Source organism: Anopheles darlingi, chromosome 2, assembly GCF_943734745.1.
Source record: "Anopheles darlingi chromosome 2, idAnoDarlMG_H_01, whole genome shotgun sequence".
In the NCBI taxonomy this organism is placed as follows: Eukaryota; Metazoa; Arthropoda; class Insecta; order Diptera; family Culicidae; genus Anopheles; species Anopheles darlingi.
The window spans coordinates 6,217,503-6,238,696 of record NC_064874.1 but is presented as its reverse complement, the minus strand read 5'-3'; the positions used below and the strand labels follow the sequence as shown (position 1 = coordinate 6,238,696).

General features: G+C 49.6%; 2 protein-coding genes across 2 annotated transcripts; one reads left to right on the top strand and one right to left on the bottom strand.

The window, feature by feature from the left end:
* Positions 1 to 940: 940 nt before the first annotated feature.
* Positions 941 to 20,073, bottom strand: LOC125951030 (T-box transcription factor TBX1-A). Its single transcript, XM_049679528.1, has 7 exons — positions 19,806 to 20,073; positions 12,372 to 13,206; positions 11,664 to 11,820; positions 11,435 to 11,590; positions 9,829 to 9,896; positions 2,976 to 3,052; positions 941 to 1,673 (listed from the first exon to the last, which is right to left on the bottom strand). The coding sequence occupies exons 1-7, from the start codon at positions 20,071 to 20,073 to the stop codon at positions 1,159 to 1,161; spliced, it is 2,076 nt and encodes a 691-aa protein (XP_049535485.1). The 3' UTR covers positions 941 to 1,158.
* LOC125951401 (hexamerin-1.1-like) lies at positions 5,131 to 7,257 on the top strand. Its single transcript, XM_049680220.1, has one exon. It carries the CDS (start codon positions 5,131 to 5,133, stop codon positions 7,255 to 7,257), a length of 2,127 nt encoding a protein of 708 aa, XP_049536177.1.
* Positions 20,074 to 21,194: the final 1,121 nt, after the last annotated feature.

The window sequence follows — 21,194 nt, the reverse complement described above, 5'->3', positions numbered from 1 at the left end:
CCATTTCCCGGATGTTGTCACTATAAATCGTGAACCTTACCATTGATCATCATTTTTTGCCTGCATTGCCGAATGCATTTGTTTTCGCGCCGATGACAGTGTGTCTGGAAGCTGTTATTGTTGATGTATTGGTATTGTTGCTACATAAAATGTGTGAATAAATTGATGGAAAGGAACGTGAGGTTCAATGTTTCATCATGAGCAGCGTAACAGGGCTGCATGAGGTTCAAATGAATTTCAGACGACTGACTCTATACTATTCACGTACTTTAATCAACAAGATAGTTTAGATGATCAAAGATCATATTGCCTATGTAAAAAAACGGTTTAGTGCAGTAGAATGGGCGATCGAGTTAATGTAAATTGTAATTATTTGTTGCTTAATTTCAGGAATTAATCAAAGTGTAACAACTAAGGTAGAAACCCTGAGCAAACTAAAGCGACATCTCGAAAGAGGAATACAGTAGTGAGCTGCGAATAGAAAATCAAGCAAGTGGTTTAGTGCATGAAAATCCCACACTCTTAATGTTCCTGAGGTCATTCCTGAGGCTCGTACATTAGTATTCCTATTTTGCGTGGAGACGAATATTTAAAAAAATACAGGTTCTTTCGTTGGAAATCGTGTTGTTGCAGCTAACGTTGGGTGAGTGTTTCAAACATTTATTTTCTTTTAATTCGTTGTTGAAAAATATGATAATCATCTTGCGGCATTAGCTCATTAGAGCGGCAGAGAAGAAAGGTTAAATTTTTCAAATGTTTTTATAGTAGCAGTTTTGGAATCATGATGATCATTGGCATTGAGAGCGTTAGTTGTTGAAACCAAATCGTTGTTATAACATTACCAACAAAATGGCCGATAATCACCGTTTCTTTCTATACCATACTCGGATCTATTGAACGACAGATCAAGCAAAACATTTACATCCATTGGTAGAGCAAACTCATAAACTTTATTTAACGCTACGATGCGGTTTTCTTAATAAATAGCTTCGTTTTGCTCGGTATCTCGAATTACCTTAAAACAGTTCACCAAACCGTTCGTGTGCCAACCAAGTAATACTAGAATCCGGCGTAATTCTCGTCGGAACAGCTCCCTTTTTGGGGAGGAACTGAATAAGCTATGTACATGCCACATGCCACTGAGATGAAGGGGATGGACTATGGATACCAGGCGTGTTCGCTGCGTTCACGGCACGCGATCGACGCCACGGTTGCCATCCGTCCGTGTGGCATCGCATGATGGCCGGTGCCAGCGGCATAGAAGTGTCCCTGGTAGTGTCCACTGTACGAGGCACCGGGCGGTGTAAGAGACGTACCCGGCGGTGGTAGTGGTGGTGGTAACGGAGGCGGTGAAGAAGCGGACGATGAGGAGGAAGCGGCCGAGCCCAGTTTGTACTTCTCGACGAAGGACGATGTGGCCGCCGGATGGGGTGTCATGTAGGTGGGCGCACCGACGAGCGGATTATGGTGATGATGGTGATGATGGTGGTGGTAGATTGGACCAAAACCACTCGCATCCGATGCGTACGGTTGGCCGAGGGTGGATGCGGTGCTGGCACCACCACAGGACGCACCGCCATGAGGCGATAGGCCGTACGGTGAGAGCGATGCGCCTCCACCGCCAATGGCCACCGACGAGCCCGGTGATCCGGCCAGGGACGGTGAGTGTGGGCCTAGTGTTACGATCCCACCATTACCGAGCGTCGCCGTTTGTTGATGCGGATGGAGATGCTGGTGTGCCGGTGAGCCATCGATGCTGCTAGCGTGACCTCCGTTACTAGCGTTATGGTGTTGCTGCTGCTGCTGCTGCTGCTGCTGCTGATGGTGATGATGGTGCTGCTGGTGCTGTTGTTGTTGTTGTTGTTGCTGCTGCTGCAGTTGATGTTGGTGTGGATGATGCTGCTGCAGATGATGGTGCATGGCGGATGGCGTTGAATGATGATGCATCGTGAGCACGCTGGTGGTGGTGACGGCGGCGGATGCACCGGTTGCGGGCGTGATCGTACCACCGCCAGACAGCGTGGATATCCGTACGGACGTCGAACTGATGGCGCCTACGGCCGATGGGGTCGGTGCCATTGATGAAACTGCGCCAACCATTTCGCTATCCTCTGCGGAGGGCCAAGTCATCCACAATTATCGCCACCCCCGACCCCGGTACCATCCCCCGGGGCGATGAGTGCGATGAAAGGGCGAGTGATGAGCGTGCAAAAAAAAAAACAGGAGATCAAAGGGAGAGGGGGGGGGAAGGAGAAAATGGTGAGAGAAAAAAGAAGAAGAAGAAGAAGTGGCTTAGCGATGGTGTGAATGCAATCCTTCAACGGTCCTTTTCCCTGCCAGGCCAGGCGTTGAAAGGACTAGTGGCGACATCAACTCGCTGCAGCTGACGATGATGATGATGATGGTGATGAGGATGATCGTGAGGGATCGAGTGCAATGGTACCCTATGGTGGTTCACACACAATCGAACCGTGGACTACATCAGCGCATCAGCTCTGGTGCATTGTGTTGGCACGCGCGACCGCGCACGCTGCAACGCATCCCGAGGATCGCATCTTCGAGCGATCGGCGTGCGTGCATCGCGGAACCGACCTTTACGATGGTGAGGGGGTTGGAGAATTTCAAAGTTTTTAACGATGCACAACGAGACGAGGCGCGAACGAAATGTGCAAGCTACAGCGAGCACCATCCAGCCCATTTCGTCACTTCGATCGTCGCCCATTCTCTCGCGTAGGGAAGCGAATGGAACGGTGATGCGGGGGAGACAGGGGGGAGTGGAGTTACTTCCCGCGATTCCCGGGCCCGGAAAATGGGCGGCAATAAAAAGTCAGTCTTTTCGCTGAATTCTTCGCTGAATTCGGACGCGGGATATTTATAGGTTAGGGAGCCGCTTTTCGGGGACGTTTTCGTGTTCCGGTGCGTGAGGGGGTGCGCGTGGTACACGAAGGAGCATAAAGATGGAAGTGGATACTTACTTTTGTAGCTACTGGAACTGCTTCGTTCGCTCTTCAACCGTTCGCCCATGCCGTTCGGTGCCGATCGGTCCTGGGAGCTGCAAAAAACAAAAACAAAATGACGAAAGCGAAACGATCATAAAGATGCGGCATCATGAGGGTGCGAGACACGATTACAACTATGTGACAACGAATATGATGGTTATGAGATGCAGTGCAGTAGCGGGAGGGCAATGCAATGCATTGCTTTTTTTCCCCGGTGGCCATTGCGCAGTATGAGCTGGTAACTTATGAGTGTTTGGCGGTCGGAGATTTACTGATTTGTTGATCGAAGATTTTTATCGCGGTATTTAATCCGTTGCATCAAGTTTGGGTTTAATGTTTCTTTGTTGAATGGCTTGTAGAAACACACAGACACTTGGATGCGCACGTTTGATCTTTTGAAAGCGAAGCTACGAACATATGAACGATCAAACGCTCGGATCCGATGTGCATCGCATTCGATTAGATTGATGGTATGCGATCGCGCACGGGAGAACCAACAAACAATACGATTCTTCCAAATCCCCTAAGTCGATTCTATTGCTGTCATATCACGCCATACCACCTCTGGGCAGTCAGTCAGCATCAGACAGGATGGCGAGCGAACCGACCTGCTGTCGCTTATCAGCCGCTGACCGGAGAGTCACTTTTGTTTACCAATAGATGATCCGGCGAGGGAACTGGCATTCGGTCATTAATGCTGGTGATGATGCTGCTGTTGCTGCTGCAACATCAGTGAGCAGCATCAGGCCACTCGAGCAAGAACACGATCCGGCATGGTCCGCCAATTGAGATGCTGACCCCAGGAAGGGAGATGGAGTGGGGGGAGACCAGGCACTGCCGTATGCTTCATATCACTGCACGCCGGACACCAATCGAACCGGGCTCCCGGGACATAACTCGGCCAAAACTGAATCTAGATCCACGCGCGGCGTTCGCATTACGGGACAATGCCGATTCCATCGGCACCAGCCACTCCCTGGCCCGTCCGTGGTCGGTGGTTTGAATGTTCTCTTATGGTCCGGAGTTTCGTTGCGGTAAACAAATGTGCGGGCGGATTTTCTCCCTCTTCGGTTGGAACAGATTGTTTCTATGAATTATTGTTTGTTTAAAAGCATCGTCCGCTGCATCCCGTTCTCGCTGGTCGCTGGACGGGTAACGTTCGGCCAGTTAACGGTGAAAGTCGGTGACCAACTTTGCCGAGAGCCCTCCATTGTTCAATGAAAAATCCCTAATCTCTTCTTCACGTAATCTACGGATGCCAAAAGTGGGGCATTTCAGAGGAAGAATGGAATATATTCCCAGGAAAAGGGGAGGAGGAAAAATATGCTTCAATGAACCGAAGTACGGCAGGAATTACGCAGAACACACTCGCCTAGTCTGGGGAGGATCATAAGTTAAGGAATTGTTTAAATGCTCTTCACCAGCGGACGTTCCTTTCCTTGGGCCAGCTCGGGACTGCGGAGGGGTCCCAGTTGGACCCCCCGTTACCCAGGAAACCCCGGAACTCGCTGCTAATGGAATGTGGAAATATTTGTTTGAAATCTGTCATGCAAAATCAAGCAGAGTTACGAGCGCCACAGGAAGGGTCTGCTGTTCTGCTCTGGATGCTGGTAATATACGAACCTTTTAACCAGTGTAATGGATGAGCTGGTTGGTTTGCTAATGCTTTGGTTTGTTTAAGGTGCACAACACCCTGTGTTCTTCGTCTACTCTGGGTGAATTATGTTGTGGGCCATGAGTTAAGGTGTATACTATAGAAATCATCTTAATAGTAGTTGCCAAGATTATTTGGTTTCTTCTTCTCGAGAGAGCATCTCCGCAAGAAGCCAATACCCTCATGTCAATGACCGGTTTGGTTCTTAAAATACACCTCAAAATCGTGTATTATCTGCTCGCTTTGGCACGCGGAGAGACCATGGATTCTGCTCCCGAATCGCGAGTCAATGTTTTCGTGGAGCTTATCATGAACCGTTGAAGTAACGTTGCCGAGGTACCCCCGGAATGCAACGATAGTAACGCAATCGGACGACCATTTGAAGGTCATGCTCCAATCAGACCTCGGCAGGTGGGCATATAAAAGAACCTGCCCCTCCTTGGGAGTAGCATCAGTGTCTAGCGAAGATCTGGGAAGATGAGATCGTTTGCGCTGTTGGTTCTGGGAGCCACGTTGGCGCTCGCTTCGGCGGCCTTCGTGCCCAGCACGACCCAGGTGAAGTACGCCGAAAAGGAGTTCCTGCACAAGCAGGAGGACCTGCTGCTGCTGTTCCGTCATCTGTACGAGAAGGACTGGAATCCCCAGCTGGTGGCGTACGCCAAGAACTTCCACTTCAAGGAAAGCCCGGAGCTGTTCAAGCACGAACCGACCAGCCAATGGGCGGCCAAGCTGTGGCAGTACTACGAGCATGGTCTGCTGCCCAAGGGTGAGGTGTTCTCGGTGTACGAGGAGCACCACCTGGAGCAGGCGATTGCGCTTTTCCGCGTGCTGTACCACGCGAAGGACTGGGACACGTTCTACAAGGTGGCTGCCTGGGCGCGCTACTACTGCAACGAGGGTATGTTCGTGTACGCGCTGACGGTAGCGGTCACGCACCGGCCCGATCTGGCCGGATTCGTGTTGCCGGCACCGTACGAAATCAGCCCGTACCACTTCATCAACACCGAGGTCATCCAGCGGGCGCAGCAGTACAAGATGCAGGGATACTACGGTATGACCAAGGTCGACGGTGTGTACAGTGTGGTCATCCCGGCCAACTACACCGGTTGGTACGTGCACACGAACACGGAGCAGAAGATCGCTTACTTCACCGAGGACATTGGACTGAACAGCTACTACTACTACCTGCACACCGACTACCCGTTCTGGCTCGGTGGTGAGCAGTTCGGTCTACGGAAGGATCGCCGTGGTGAGCTGTACCTGTTTGAGCACCAGCAGCTCCTCGCCCGCTACTATCTCGAGCGGCTGTCGAACGATCTCGGTCACATCCCCGAGTTTTCCTGGTGGAGCCCGATCGCCACCGGTTACTATCCGGATCTGCAGTACTACAACGGACATAGCTTCCCGACCCGAGAGAACCACTATCTGGCGGATCATGCGCAACAGCATGCCGATATCCGTCAGGTGGTGAGCTACGAGAAGCGACTACGCGATGCGATCGACCAGGGCTTCTTCATGCTCCCCGACGGCAAGCTCGTTAACCTGAGCACCCCGGAATCGGTTGACGTGCTCGGTAATCTCATTCAGTCCAATCCGGATAGTTTCGGATCTCGGTTCTTCAAGTATGTGGCCATGTACGCACGGATCATTATGGGAGCGGCCATCGAGCCGGTTGAGCATTATCAGGTCATCCCGAGTGTGCTAGAGCACTACGAGTCGGCTCTGCGCGATCCGGTGTTCTACCAGATCTACAAGCGCATTGTGCACTACTACTACCAGTTCAAGGATCATCTGCCCAAGTACACGTACGATGAGCTGCATTACCCGGGCGTCAAGATCGACGGTGTCGTTGTGGACAAGCTGCAGACGTTCTTCGATCAGTTCGACCTGGACATCACCAACGCCATCGACATCGAGCCCGAGCCGTATGTGGCCGGCAAGTACGATGGATTCGGTGAGATCGAGTACAAGCCGGACCCGGTGGTCATCAAGGCGCGCACCATGCGCCTCAACCACAAGCCATTCACTTACAAGATCAGTCTGACGGCGGAGAAGGCTGGCAAGTCGGTCGTGCGCGTTTTCCTTGGACCGAAGTACGACGAGTACGGTGCACTGTACACACTGAACGCGAATCGTGAGAACTTCTACGAGCTGGACTATTTCGTGCAGGAGCTGACGGTGGGCAAGAATGCGATCACGCGCATCTCGACTCACTTCAATGGTTACGTCAAGGATCGCACTACGTTCTACGAGCTGTACCGTCGGGTGATGGTCGGTTATCAGGGTGGCGAGCAGTTCCCGCTCGATATGACCGAGGCACATTGTGGTTTCCCGACCCGCTTGATGCTGCCGAAGGGCAAGAAGGGTGGCATGCCGTATCAGCTGTTTGTCATTGTGTCACCGTACCATGAGCCAACCGTTCCGCAGTATACTGGTTTCGATCCGGTACTGTCGTGCGGCATCGGTTCCGGAGCACGCTATGTCGATAGCTACGCCTTCGGCTATCCGCTGGATCGTCCGATCGATGAGACTGTGTTCTATAAGGTGCCCAACACCTTCTTCCAGGATGTCGTCATCTACCACAAGAGTGAAGGTGATCTGTAGAGCTGCTGGCCAATCCGGGCACTGCTGTTCGATTATGGACCATGGAGTGTAAATAAAGGAACACCGTGTAACGCGATAATCATGGTCTCCTCCGTCCACACAAAAAAAAAACGATCCACCGTGCTCGTAGGAAGCTCCAAAATCCAATACAACATTCCGCCGAAATCGGATCCTCCCCCCCACCGTTGGCCTCCATGTGCGGCGTGAAGTTTGAAAAGTGTTTTCACCATCATCCTCCAGCTTCCACTCTTTTACCCCGGTTTGTCGGCGATTTTCTCGGGGATGATTTTTAACATCTCGCTACGCCTACACACACACGGACGCGCGCGCACAAGAGTGGTCGTTTCCATTCTCGGTACATTATTGTTTACTCTCGATCCTCGTTTCCTCCACGAAATTGGTTCAATCGAGAATGCGGATATCCAGCGGGCGGGACGAGCCGCAATGCGCAGGGTGTGCGGAGCGAATCCATCCAGTTCAGTCCGCCATTGCTTCACGTTCAAGTTTGATGCAATGATTAGGAGTGTTTATTTATGTTTCTAATAAAATATCGATGAAAGCCGCACTTCCCCATGTTGGCGTTGGGCGTGCGGGGTTCGCAATGCGCAACATCTGGATCGCAAGCAGCAGCAGCAGCAGCATGGTACGTGTTATCGCGGGCTGATCATTAAGCGCCCCTCTGAGAGCCTCTTCAATGCTGCGATGAGGGAGATACGGACACGTGTTATCCAATCCGTTGTTGGATCCGACGCGAAATCGTTTCCTAGTGGATGCCGTTGAGTGATTCAATTGTCTGCAGTCGAGATCGGAGATCAGTTTCCACGATTATTCAGATATTCGGGCTATTCTGTAGCTTGTTGGCACACTGGTAGCCTTGTTCTTGGGTATCTTCATTGCTCTCTGGTACCCTCGCTTCACGAATCAATTCCAATGTCATGGATGTCATAGAGCGACCGATTTATCATGCTGCTCAAACACCAACAACCATGGGAATAGAAAAGACGGATTATCTAAACAGTGGCATTGAACCACACGAATCATTCCAAACCGCCATCGAGATCCGTGGCGGATGAGTGGTTGACCGGTAAGCAGCTGCCCGGTGCACCAGCACGTGCTATAGCACTAGCATAAACATACCATAATCATTCGTTTTAACGATATCACATTGAATGGAATTTATTTGGCATGGATCCACGCTGCGATACGCTGCATACCGGCGGAAGGTGATCCGGTTCTGTGATTGAATGCGAACCCATCCTATCGTATCATGCATTTCGTGGCAGCCCCGGGGCTGGAAGTTTGGAAATTAATCGAGAGTTTCCGTGCGTAGCGCGCTAGTAGCGTATCAAGGATTTTATCCGACAAAATGAAAAATGACTTGTAATCCGAAGCAGTTGGCGTTGTCTACAAGCACTCTGGCCAAGGGTTTGCTTTTTGAAATTATGATAAAGACGGTGTGCACCTTGACAATGATTGGCGAGGTCTGATTTGGAATGTAAAGGTCGATCGATCGGGAAGAGGAACCAGCTTGCAGCCGATGCGCACCAACGATAAGAGATGCTGAGTAAATTAATTAATTTGACACCGCGTCAACCCCTCTCATTGACCGGCTGATCACTCCCCACTTCCCGGCATTCGAAACAGACCGCAAAGACAGTCCACGGTTGAACTGAGTCGAGGATGCGGTAATAAACGGTCGAGATCAACGGTGGATGAGAATTGGAAGAGATACAATATATTCCAAGAGTAGCAGTCCTTCCCGTTGTATAAACATAAATAAAGTTAATGTAGTTAAGATAAACATAAACTAGCACCCCAATAATTCCCTCGAAGAGAGGAGGGGTGGTAGGAGATGGGAATGTGACAGATTATTGTGGCGGTGACATCGCGTGAACAGCGCTCGCGGTGCCTGGCGGGATTGCGTTGCTTCTGGCAAGGTGTGAAGCATGGGCACATTGGAATGAGCCCGTGCTGCCGGTGTTTAATTGTACTGCCGATGGGAGTTGGTGGCACTTTTATTGCCCCGCGGAATGCAGTTGAGAGAAGTTTATTTTGATTTTAACCCACACACACACACATACCGCCACGCGTAAAACAATAACAACGGTGTCAACGAATCGTAGATGAATTGAGATGCAGGAGATACACGATATGAAGGTGAACCAACACCTAATGGATCGAGAACACAGCATCCATGGCATAGAGAGATCGTTTCGTCGTTCAAAGGTTTGTTGTAATTGGCATCATAGATCATGGAGATTATTTTTTATTCCATAAACATTAGTATACTATTGGAATAGAATCCAAATTCCAAAAATTCAACCATTTAAGTCGAAAAAAACATAGCAATTCAAGATTTTGTAAATCATGTTCTACCGGTGAAAAGGTTTCCATTTCATGGATAAGGATGTGGTTAGAGTGTTTAAACAATCGATTCTAGGTACTATTCGAATGTCTAAATGGAATGGACATTTTTTGGGCGATCTGCTATAGAATTGCGATACTGCAATACTTTGATTGTTTTATGAAAAAGTGTATTGTCTCAGTACTAATAGCTTACACAATACTTACTCCTCGTTAGTTTCGTTGTCGCGGAATCCTTTCGCGAACGGATTGCTCACTATTTTTAGCTGCGTTACCTGTTCGAAAGGAAAGTAAAAGCAAATGTCAAATAACCATTAAACACAATTTACATGCTATTACCACATTCGAGCGTGTGTCGCGTGGCATCGTCCCCAAAAAATAGCAAGCTGCTCCAGTGCGCACAGACGTCCCGATGCGTCCCATTCCCGCTTCATTAATGATCCCTCGGATCATTGGAGTGTGTTTGGCGTTCGAATCAATTATGAAATCCATGAAGAAAACACTCCAACGCACCGAGAGGAAGAAAATTTATTATCTCTTCACCACCAAACGGCACTCGACTCCTCGTTTGACTCCCGCACCGAGCACTGGCTGCCTTTCGGGATGGCGTTGGATGGCGGTGGCAGATTCCAAGGCGTGACACAGTAGCGCCCACCGCATCCACGGCTCCCATATATCTTTTCTACTTTGTAATATCTGTCAAAATATTTAAACCCATTCATTACTTTTAATCGCTGTGCAGCTCTTCTGGTAACCACACGCGCATACACACACACACGCACGCGCGCGATCGAAAGCGTAACCTCGCCCTCCGCGACTAACGTGACATTAGCGCCCTCGAGATCGAGCATGCATCGGGCCGAGAGTTCAGCCGGAGCGTCGCGAGCTCGGAACCGCGGTGCGCGGTGAATCCAAAGTAAGACGCGATCGTGCGACGATATTGCGGAGGTTTTTATGATTTAGGCGTGTTTTAGAATTTACGACACGGCGAACCACGGTGGTGTATGGTCGCGTCGCCGCCTTTACGACTTTCCCCATTTGGCGGCAGTTGTGTCACCGAATTCTGCCAAAAAGTTGTTGGTTCTGGGGATAGTAGAGTTCGCGTTCTGATACGGTTGCTCTGTTGCCAACATTCGGCATGTTTATGGCCGCGTACGTACGTATTCGATGTGAACACGGTCTACAAGCTCAGCCTCAAATGGGATCAATATGATGATCGTCAGCCTTGATCTAACCACACGAACGCGCACACACATGCTTTAGTCCAGCCGTGCAGACTTAGACGCAAATAAACGACTCCCTGGAGAAGACATCGACACACCGTAGACGCATTGACGACCCGGCCGAATACCGGGGGGGGGATGAGCATGGAGCATGGTTGTGCCACTCGGTCTGTGGTGGACGCAGCGGCAGCTACATCAATAATTAGTCCCGTTGCCAGCCCACCACCCGTTGCCCAAAAATGAATTCGGGGTGGAGTCCCTCCAAATCTTCGCCACCGCCCGGTTCACCCGATTGCACAGCTTGATCATTATGCTCGGTTCGGGAAGATAAACATTAAACAGACCGAGCGCTTGCGCTACACTAATCGTTTGTTTGGTCGTACGTAATGGGAAAAGGATGTGCCATCACTGTGGCCCGAGAGAGAAAGAGAGAGAGAACGGTAGCTCTCCGGGATGTGTTAGTCAAGGCGAGGCGAGACGAATAAACACCGTTGCTGCGCCACCGTTTCATGTTGCGAGGAGCACTTGCAAGATGTACCCCGGAGGTTGATGCTGCTGGTTAGGCTTCCGGCGCTCGCGGACGTACTTACCCGCTGGTTCTGGTAGGCCGTAACCGCCGTGAACGAGGTTTCGGGAAAGACGAACGTCCGGTGCGTCAGCATATCCCTTTCGTCCTTGATGCCGTTGCGCGTGAAGTAGCATACGTGCAGCCGGGGCTGGTAGCGGTGCATCGAGTTGAGAATGATCTGGATGGAACCGGAAAGGAAATGAACGGGAGTTTGGCCGAAGGGAGAGCCCTAGCATGGTATGTTCACTTACGTGTCCATTGTCATCGAGCTGATTGTTGGTGAGCTTCAGCTTATCGAAGGAGATGGTTTGCTTCATCCAGGTAGCGCCCGTTGCCGGCGAATCTGGATGGACACTGATGCGGGGAGGGGAAATAGGGTCCGCTTTACCGGCCACCACCCAGCTGGAGCTGTAATAGTGGGCATGGAGGATAGTTTGCGTTTTAGGTTGAATTTGGTTGCTCTAAAAACTTATAATTTTCTGTAGAAAGCATCACTCAGTTTAGCAAATGAACCGTTAGTAGATGTTTTAATACATATGACACAAGTGGTTAAGGTTAAGTACATAGTACATGTGTTAGATGTGACTCACAGGCCTATATTCAGCTGAAGCGTTATATATAAAACAAATCCAATTAGTAAAGAAGTCGCTATCATTAGTATACACTGGATTAATGCATCAGCCGAGATTACTCCATCTCTGATTAGTCAAACTTTCCCAGAACATGCGATTTTGTCATCGAATGTGGTGAATCGCGCTGCACTCTACAATTACGCAATCGATAAGATAATCGTAGACACGAATGAATGACTGTCGCCAGAAACGATTGCACGCCACGAACATCGATCAGTGAGCCATATCAGCATGCGATTTCCAATCGGGAATCCGAAATGCAACCATGCGAATTACGAATTACGACGGCGAAGCGCCTGGACTGGGCACTGGCTTCTGGCCACTTACGTGTGGAACGCGTATCGATACCGCTTATCGTCCAGCGGCACAAAGTCCATGATCATAAGATACTCGGTGGCCAAGTTCAGCCCCTCCACCTTCACCTGGAAGGTCGGAAACATGCGCCGTCCCGCCTTCGTCACAATCATCTCCGTGCCCTGCTCGTGGAACTTGTCCCACAAGTGTTTGCCCTCCAGCACAACCACCACCGAGGCGAGCGTCGGATGATAAGGTTTATCCGGTAGGTCACCGGGACCACTGGACATGCCCGCCTTACGGTTCAGTTGCCCTGCCGATTGCTTGCCAGCAGCGGCCGCGCCCGTCGAGGAGTTCCGTCCGTTCGAGGTCGAGTTTTTCTTAGTACTACCACCACCACCACCACCACTGCTTCTACCATCAGTGTCACCACTACCACCACCACCACCAGTAGCGCTAGCGGAGTCTTCGTCACTCGCACCAGTTGTCTCCTGTTCGTCCTCCTCCGGACTGCATCCGAGATCATCCAGCTCGTCTCCATCTGCCGACTGGCCATTGCGCTCCCTCGGCGATTCCTGGGACTCCTGGCATCTTCTTGAGGTCCTGGCGCGACCGTTCGATCTGCTTCGACGGGTGTTTGCCGAATGCTCGAACAGATTCTTGTTGTTACTGAGGCTGTTGTTGTTGTTGTTGTGGAGGTTGACCGAGAGGTTCAGCGTGGTAAGGTTTGGCCCACCGGACATTCCCGATCCAAGATGGCTGTGAGTCCCGTGTACCGGGGACGATTGCTCACTGTCACAGTTGATGCTTAGCTGTTCAACCTGCTCCAGCGGATTGTACTGGCCCTTGTTGGCGTTCTGTAGGCAGGCTATGTGGCAGGGGGCAGGGTGAGATCAAGAAAAAAAAACAAGAAGAAATCATTAAACCAGGATTAGTGCAAGGTGACGAAAGAAGTGACTAAACGCTCGCCGCCTGCTTATCGCAATCCGATGTGAGCCGTACACCGACCAGGTACGATAGCGAATGACTGCGAGCGGCCCATTAACAACCTTGGCTTGGAATATATATTTTTTCCGCGGAACTGTGTTTACGCACGCCAGCACACGACCCACTAGACCCTTTGCTGGGGCTAAAAATAGGTCCCGAAAACCATCGAGGGAAGGATAAATCATCTTTTTCCATACCGCCACAAAGTGGTGCGGCCAATGAGAACATAACGCAGAGAGAGGGGCAGTGAGAAGAAAAAAATGAACGAAATCCCGTTTCTCTACTGTCGACTTTTGGGGGCAACACTTAGAATGCGGAAAAGTGCGCACACACCGCTGTAGGTTCGCCACGCCGTCAGCACCGCCATTTTCGGCCTCGTAAATTGTACGCAAATCGAATCGTCCGTCTAGACGGGTTTGCTGTTTGTACGCACGGCCCGGACGATGTTGGCGATGATGTTGGAAAAGTGGAAAAGAATAAAATGTTGGAAATGAGTTAGGACCCTCTCACCTCTAAAAACCGACGCACCGCAACCGGCCAGAAGCATAATTTTCGGTTCTTCGGGTTCTCGTTTACCGCTGACGGAATGCCGGTTTTCGGAAGTTTCTCGCGCTTCGACCGAGCAAGCGGTACGTGGAATGGTGCACCGTTCCCGGACGCCACACCAGAAACCGCCACCACCATTAAGCAATCATCGAGCATTTTTCACAGATCATAAACATTTGACTCGCTGCTCCACTGTGGGTAGGCCGGTTGCCGCCGGAGACGAGAAGGAGTTTTTGGGCGTAAGGCATTCAAAAGACAGGAAAACGCACCCAAAGTGGTTCCTCAGCATCCTGCAGAAGGGGTTTCTGTGTCTCTGTTCGCTGAGATGAGTTGATTCGAGGTAACTCGGTTTGTGACGACAAGGCAAAAGGCATACTTTTATGGTTTTTTCTGAGAACGACGGCTTTTGGGCAGAGTACTTGTCACTAACTTGTTACGTCTTAAGCGTCGGTGAGGACTGTAGAGCAGTTTTTCTAGCTGTATTTTTTCCCAAATCCTTTACTTTACTTTAACCGATTTGGATGCATTGTAGCCAAGGATGCTTGTGACTCTTTTGAAAATATTTGGTACACATGTCAATTCATTTGAAACTCCCACAATCTTCGTACTTGCATTGTTTTCTTATTGATTGTTACGATTAGTTTCTGACACCGCGTACCCAATAGAACGCCTAAAGGGATCATATTTCATGGCTCTATGTTTCATTTTATCTGCTTCTCCGGTACCAATACCGATACCCTCGACCCTTCAGGCACAAGGCAACATCCAAAGTATCGTTATGCTCGCATATGGCACTGCGACTTGCTCTCTTGCAGCTCGGATGCCTACACGGAATGTGAACAATTTCATCGAATTAGTGTGCAGTCAGTGTCGGTACCATTTATCAAACCATTCGACATGTCAACCCCGTTCGTGTGCCATGTGTACTGTTTAGCAGAAAAATTCCTTCAAACCGTTTACATGCCAAGCGAACCGACACCACGGGTATCTGCTTTGAAGCCGTGTTCGGTTGTGTTTCAAACCGAGCCGCCACTAGAACTACGGAATTGTCATCCCAGAACGGTGGGTTTTTGGGTCCAATAAATCTCGACACCGTGGACGAGTTATCCAGCTACGACGTTTCGAAGGGATCCTCATTTGTTTTTGCAGTTCATTGCTTGGTTCTGCACAAAACGAACGCGCACGGAGCAACGTGATCGCGTCGTTCTTGCCGCTGTGATCGAAGTGTGAATGAAATGCAAATCCCGTGACGAAGGCACGGCGTGACTGACTGAAAGGCCGCGGTGCGCGAAAAGCAACGTGTCAGTATCACACTCTCAGTGGTTGTGCCGACGGTGCGGTGACGGTTCTTCGACGGTGCTGTGTGTGTGCCTCGAAATTGACAATTAGTTCGGCACGATTTATAATCCCCTGTCGTATGGTTGAACGAATTGCAATCATTTTAAACTTAACAAGATATAAATCGCTATTCGCTTTTTCTTTTGAAGAACGATAGAAAGTAGACCGGGTTTGCGTTCAATTTGGACGGATTTGAGTTCCGAAATGTGTGATGTTCTGCTGTGCGATAAAATCCGTACAGTCAGACCAATATATTTCGGTTTTACTTCGGTTCTCGAAGCCCTTTTGTAACATGTTTTTGCTTCGTCTACGACCATTTTACGTCCAAGCAAATGCTACAACGCGTATATGTCTACGCTAGCCAGTCAGTTTCACCTGTGGTTCCGCCAACACTCCGGGAATGTACTCTACTCTGCGCACTTCACAGGCAGCGGCGAGACACTTGCCTCTTGGCCACCACATCGACACTTGCGACTGTTGTTGCAGACGGTTTCAACACTTCCAGCAAATGATTCGCCCGATACCGCACGCCCAAGCCTCCCGCGCGGGATCAGGATCCTGCCCGTGATCGTCGTCGCGTCTTTGTTGTTGTTTGATTGTTTTCCTTGGACCGGGGTCTAGATCAACAGCGAGGTGGAAGTGCTGGCAGAGTACACAGTGAGAGAGAAAGTGTGCTACAAAGTGTGCGATCGGTCAGCATCATCCTCGTTCGAGTTGCTCGAACCAATGTCTTCCGGTTGGAACGGTTGAATTCGGCTTGCGTTTCACGGGCACGTGCCACCGGCCACCGGGAGTACCGGTCGATGTCAGCGTACCGATGATGGTGTAATTCAACTGCCACTCTGCTCCGCCTGCACCACCCACCTCAAACAACAACGCTCCCACATTTGGAAAGGACCACGTGTGGTGGAAGCTGGGCTGCGCTTGGCTGGGTGCTGTGCTGTTGACTGCTGCGCGGTGGTCGTATGTGGTGGTTGGAGAATCTTTCAACACCGGATCGCCGCCGGGGTCGAGCTTACAAATGAGCGTAACGATTGCGATGCTCGTCAGCGAGTTGTGATTTGCGATTGCGGCCCGATCGCCGCTCCTATACGCAGGGCGGATGACCTGCGAGGAAAGTGTGTCCCGATGCGTGGGTTTTTTTTCATTTTCTTCCGGTGTATGTTTTGGTAGGACTTGGTTTGTTTTGGAAAGATTCTTGAAGGTGTTCCGTTGATGTACTGCTGAGATTGCAGCATTGCCACTGATGCTGCTAAAGACATCAACTCTGATGAACGGCAGTCCAATCTTTAAGATTACGTTACGAAGTGATATTCTGAATCATTTTGTTCCGTATTGAAATTCTCCGAAGGTGGCCAGATCATTCTCGTGATCATTCTGCTCTTGGAACCCACCGAAACCTTCTGACCTATCTGACCGCAGGAACATGGTGTTCCGCGTAGCATGTCAGTATGTCATGTCGAGTGCCGCACCAACTTACGCCTTTAAACACTTCACCAAACCCCCGCGGGACTGGATATCTGAGTGTTGGCACGGGAAAGGCAACAGGCCACGGCGAAGATCACGCGATCTCTTTCTCTTCCTTCCTCGCGCCAGAGGGCCGGGACGCGAAGGTCGGGGGTCGCCTCATAATTTACAGTGTCATGTCGAAAGCAAATATTTATGTTGTAATTAGTCGACTCCGTGGCCCGGCTCCGGGGCCGGATCGTTTCTTCGCTTCGCTTTATCGTTCCAACCTTCCCACCGCCAGCACCCCGCTGGAGAAAGGCGAGTATTGAGTTTCGTTCTGTTGACGTTACTCGTCGCCTTCTTCGACTGTCTTTTTGGGCTGGACTGTTTGTAATGAAAGGTCACAAAATTCCCAGAAATTTCTGGCCAGACACTTTGGATATCTCAGCCACGAAAGCTATGCTAAAATTTGATTGTTTTGTACACCGGGAGAAGGCAAAATGGTTACAATTCCATTAGTTCCTACCTCTAGCAGTGTTGGAGCGACCAATCGCGGAAGGCGCAATGGTCTGTGATGTATTTATTATATGTTTTTACATTTCCATGCTTCATGGAATGAGCACGGTGGAAAACCGATGGGAAAACGACTACGACCACAGCGTGATCCCTCTTTTTAACACTCCAACCCCTTGGCACCTCTTCTCACAGACGGTGTACGATAAACACAAATTGTGCCCCCCGGGCACTTAGACCTGGACAACGCACGCATAAGGCAACAGCAGCAGCAGCAGGAGCAGCAGCGTGTTCAGCAGCAAGCCATCAATTAAGCGCGGACCAGCGGACAGCATTCGGCAGCGATCGATCGAGTGCCACGGCAGCTAGTAAGTCGTGACGTTTCTCGCTGTTTTCCCGAATTTATGCCGCGACGCAGGTTTCGCCACGGCGTTTTTTGGTGCTGGGGTTTCTCCAGCTTTCAACGGTGTGTCCAAAAACTCACCGGACCTACCACGGAGCGGAGGGCGCGGGGAATATACGACGCCCAGCAGGTGCAATGATTTTGCTTTTCCTCGTAGGCCACCGTCGTAGCGCGCAGTCCTGGCGAGGTGTAGCGGGCGGAATTGCGTGCGTCGTAGTACCAGATAGAACTGGACGGTTTTCCTGTTTTTCGAAACATATTTTTCACTTCCTCCTCGATAGGGCTCTTCCTCCGCTGATTGCAACATTGGGGCACGGAACCAGCGTAAACATGTCCGGGTCCGATGGGTTGGAGCCGGTTGGTAAATTCCTTAAGGGACATTACGAAAGGGGTGCGCGGTATCCGCGAGCACGCCGGCGCGAGAAAGAGGAAATCAACATTCCAATCGCTAAGCGAAGTTGACATCATAATTAATTTATTCGTTAAATCATCTTCCTGCCCTCGCTGCCACCGTGGCCATGGCAGCGACGCTGCCGGTGGATCCGTACTTTTTGGCTGTGGCGTGATAAATCGGTTTTAAGAGTGTTTAATTGTATCCTTTTTTCTTGTTTTTCACTCCGAACACCCCTTTTACGCTTCAAGAGATCCCGTGTTCTGGCCCTACCGTGTCGCTTGAGATGTTTGTGGTGTGTTTGAGTCTCCCCTCTAATTAAGAAGGTTATTAGAAAGCAGTAACAACAGTGATACCAGCTCGGGCCGAGGGGGGGGGGGGGGGCCTGGCACCAGTAAAATTGGAACCGATCTTCTTCGGTGGCTACGGGACGAGCACAGAAATGATGACTCAATTAATTAAATGGTGCACCCGGCAGGCTTACGGTGTTGCGGTGTCTCAAAACTCTAGTCTGCCAGCATGCCAGAACAGCCAGACTACATGGCACGATCACGAGAGCCGGCTGAGCGTCCATCATCTTTGCACATTTACATGACGTTTAAGGTTTTCGATCATTTTCCGTTTGTTGTGGCATTTTTTATGTTGATTTAATTAAATCGTACTCCGAGCCGAGATGATGTCGCTGTCCATCTTACCAACAGTCGGGATGAGCAGCCAATAAATCATGCCAAGCAAGTACCACAGGCCTTTTCGGGATGAGGGGCAGAGATCTTAATGTTGCATTTAATTTCGGCCATGTGAAGAATCGTTGTAGTATTTAAACTATAAGCTAAGTACTGTTTACGAACCAGTGGAATCAACCTAGTGATAAGACTCTGAATAGTATGAGGTTTGACTTTTAGTGGAAATTTGACTTGGCTCCGTTAGCCGATGTCGGAATGCCCAATCTATTACGTATGCGATATGCACGGATTTTAAAAGAAACAATAACAAAACAAAAATCATTATTTAAGACAAGAGGGAAACAAAAAGTGGTGAATATTTCTGGACATCGCTTCTTTAACAAAACGAAAATCTATTAAAATAAGAACAGAATATTGCCATAAGAGGTTGTTACAATTAATACTATGACTTTCATACTATAAAAAATATTGACGAACCGTAATCTCAAGTCTTGAGAATACCCCAAAAGTAGTGAAATCATTTAGATGAGAAAATTGTTGCTGTTAACGTGTAGCGGCTTGTACCAAAATATGAGGATTTTCTGGCCATTATTGGATTTTCAGACGATAGTAAACATATCGATTAAATTTCGTAAAATATGTTATAACGAAGTAAATTTTCATCATCGCTCCGTAAGCTTTATTCCCGTAAGTTTTATTTATTATGAAATTCGCAAATCAATCGCAATAAGATAAACAAAAGCGGAAGAAAATTTTGTACAGCGTAGCATTCGAATATGCTAGATCAACCGTCGGAAAGATGTACATTCTTTGAGAGATCATATCTTCGGATCAATACACTTTTCGTAGTTTGGCGTTAGGAAACCAAGAAATTTTGTTTATAACATCCTCGAACAGCGCTCAAAATGGCGAGGATAGAGCGGCTTTCAGTAGAATAATTCTTAAGTATTTTCCTTTCAAACATTAGATGTTCCAAATGTGCAGCAATCCAATATAAGAATTCATATAACTACAACTAAATACTTGAAGCTATAGAAGAAGGTTAAATAACTTCTAGGAATATTATTTATCCGACATCCACTCCAATGGATATAACAAAATAAAACGGATTTTCACGAACTAAAATCAATTCCACATCTATTCACGTGTGTAATTACCTTCCATTGCCTTCATCGGGTTGGTGCCATTTTTGTAAGCCACCGGGCTCCAGTAGTCGACGGCCGCAGCGGCCGCCGCTGCCGCAGCTGCAGCAGCCGATGGTCCGTAGTGATGCAGAAAATCAGGACCATTCAGGACGTCGCTCCCCGTCTGCATGCCACCGACCAGATTTGAGTACGCAGGTTCATGCAGCATCGAGACACCCGACGGAGCACTCATGTCGCCGTGGTGCCGGTGACCATTCGCGTAATCGAGATGATGCATCATCGTTTTTACCAAGGAGATTAATTAAAACGGATATTTGCACTTCACTATTGAGGAAAACCGATATTTAATTTAAAATTTCCCTCTTCTCGTCATCACCAGCCACCGGAAGTCACACATCAAGCACAAACTGGCAAGTTTCGTCACTCAATTAACAACCAATCGCTACTGTTGACTGCTGTTCGTCCGATTTGTGACCGGATTTTTCGCTGGCCCGTGAAAAGGACAACGATCCTTCACACATTCGACAACTCGCAACCGATCGGCACGTTCCGCGTATAATTCGCACTTCTTCACATCGCACCTTCCTCTGTCACCAAACCCTAACTGTAACAAAACGGTCACATCGGTTTACCTTTGCCCTGCGCTGCTGGTGTCTCCCAACGAACCGATGCTTCGATGTGACAAACACGGCGAGCTACTAAACTAAACAACTTTTCTCTAGTTTCCCGCTTTTCCACTTCTTTCCACACTTTTCCACGAAGCGAGACTCCTAGCGGGTTCCTCTAGGGGTGCAAAACACAATAATAATTAAACTTTCAACTGGCCGCAAAGATTTCCCCACCCAACCCGGCGGCCGGACCGCGGACTTCGGACGAACTTCCTGTACAGTCGGCCGCAGAAATGACCCCACCACACTTCTAGAGCACCGCGGGATACCGATGCTAATGCTGCTGCTACTGCTTCTGATGGTGATGATGATGATCGCACAAATAAAATTATAATAACGATACCGAGCACACACGGGTAAGTCGCGGGCAAGCGCGAACAGATCTCACAGAACTCGCACCGTTGCGGTTGCTGCGCTCGATCGTGATCCTCGGTTCCCGGTTTTTCGCGTTTTCCCTCGCGATCGTACCGCAGCGTACTGGTACGATGGTCGATGCTGAACCACGAACCAACCACTCTGCGTGCGTTGCGTGCGTGCGAGCGTGAAAAACCAACCGCAAGGCGTGCCAGTCGCACGGCACGCCACGATACCGAAGATCATCCCTTCTTCTTCAGCCTAGCTGACTCGCTCGGGCGACTGGGCACACTGGGCGGGAAATGAATCGTTTTCTCTCGTTCGCTCACGCCTACCAGATGGACGATCGTGTGATCGCGAGCGAGGATCGGCATCGGTT

Coding starts and splice junctions, on each gene's coding strand:
- LOC125951030 (XM_049679528.1), bottom strand. CDS start 20,073: ATGATGCATCATCTCGATTACGCGAATGGTCACCGGCACCACGGCGAC. Junction 9,897..11,434: donor CGGCCTACCAGAACCAGCGG/GTAAGTACGTCC, acceptor CCTTTCGAACAG/GTAACGCAGCTAAAAATAGT. Junction 3,053..9,828: donor GACAACGAAACTAACGAGGA/GTAAGTATTGTG, acceptor TGTTTTTTGCAG/CTCCCAGGACCGATCGGCAC.
- LOC125951401 (XM_049680220.1), top strand. CDS start 5,131: ATGAGATCGTTTGCGCTGTTGGTTCTGGGAGCCACGTTGGCGCTCGCT.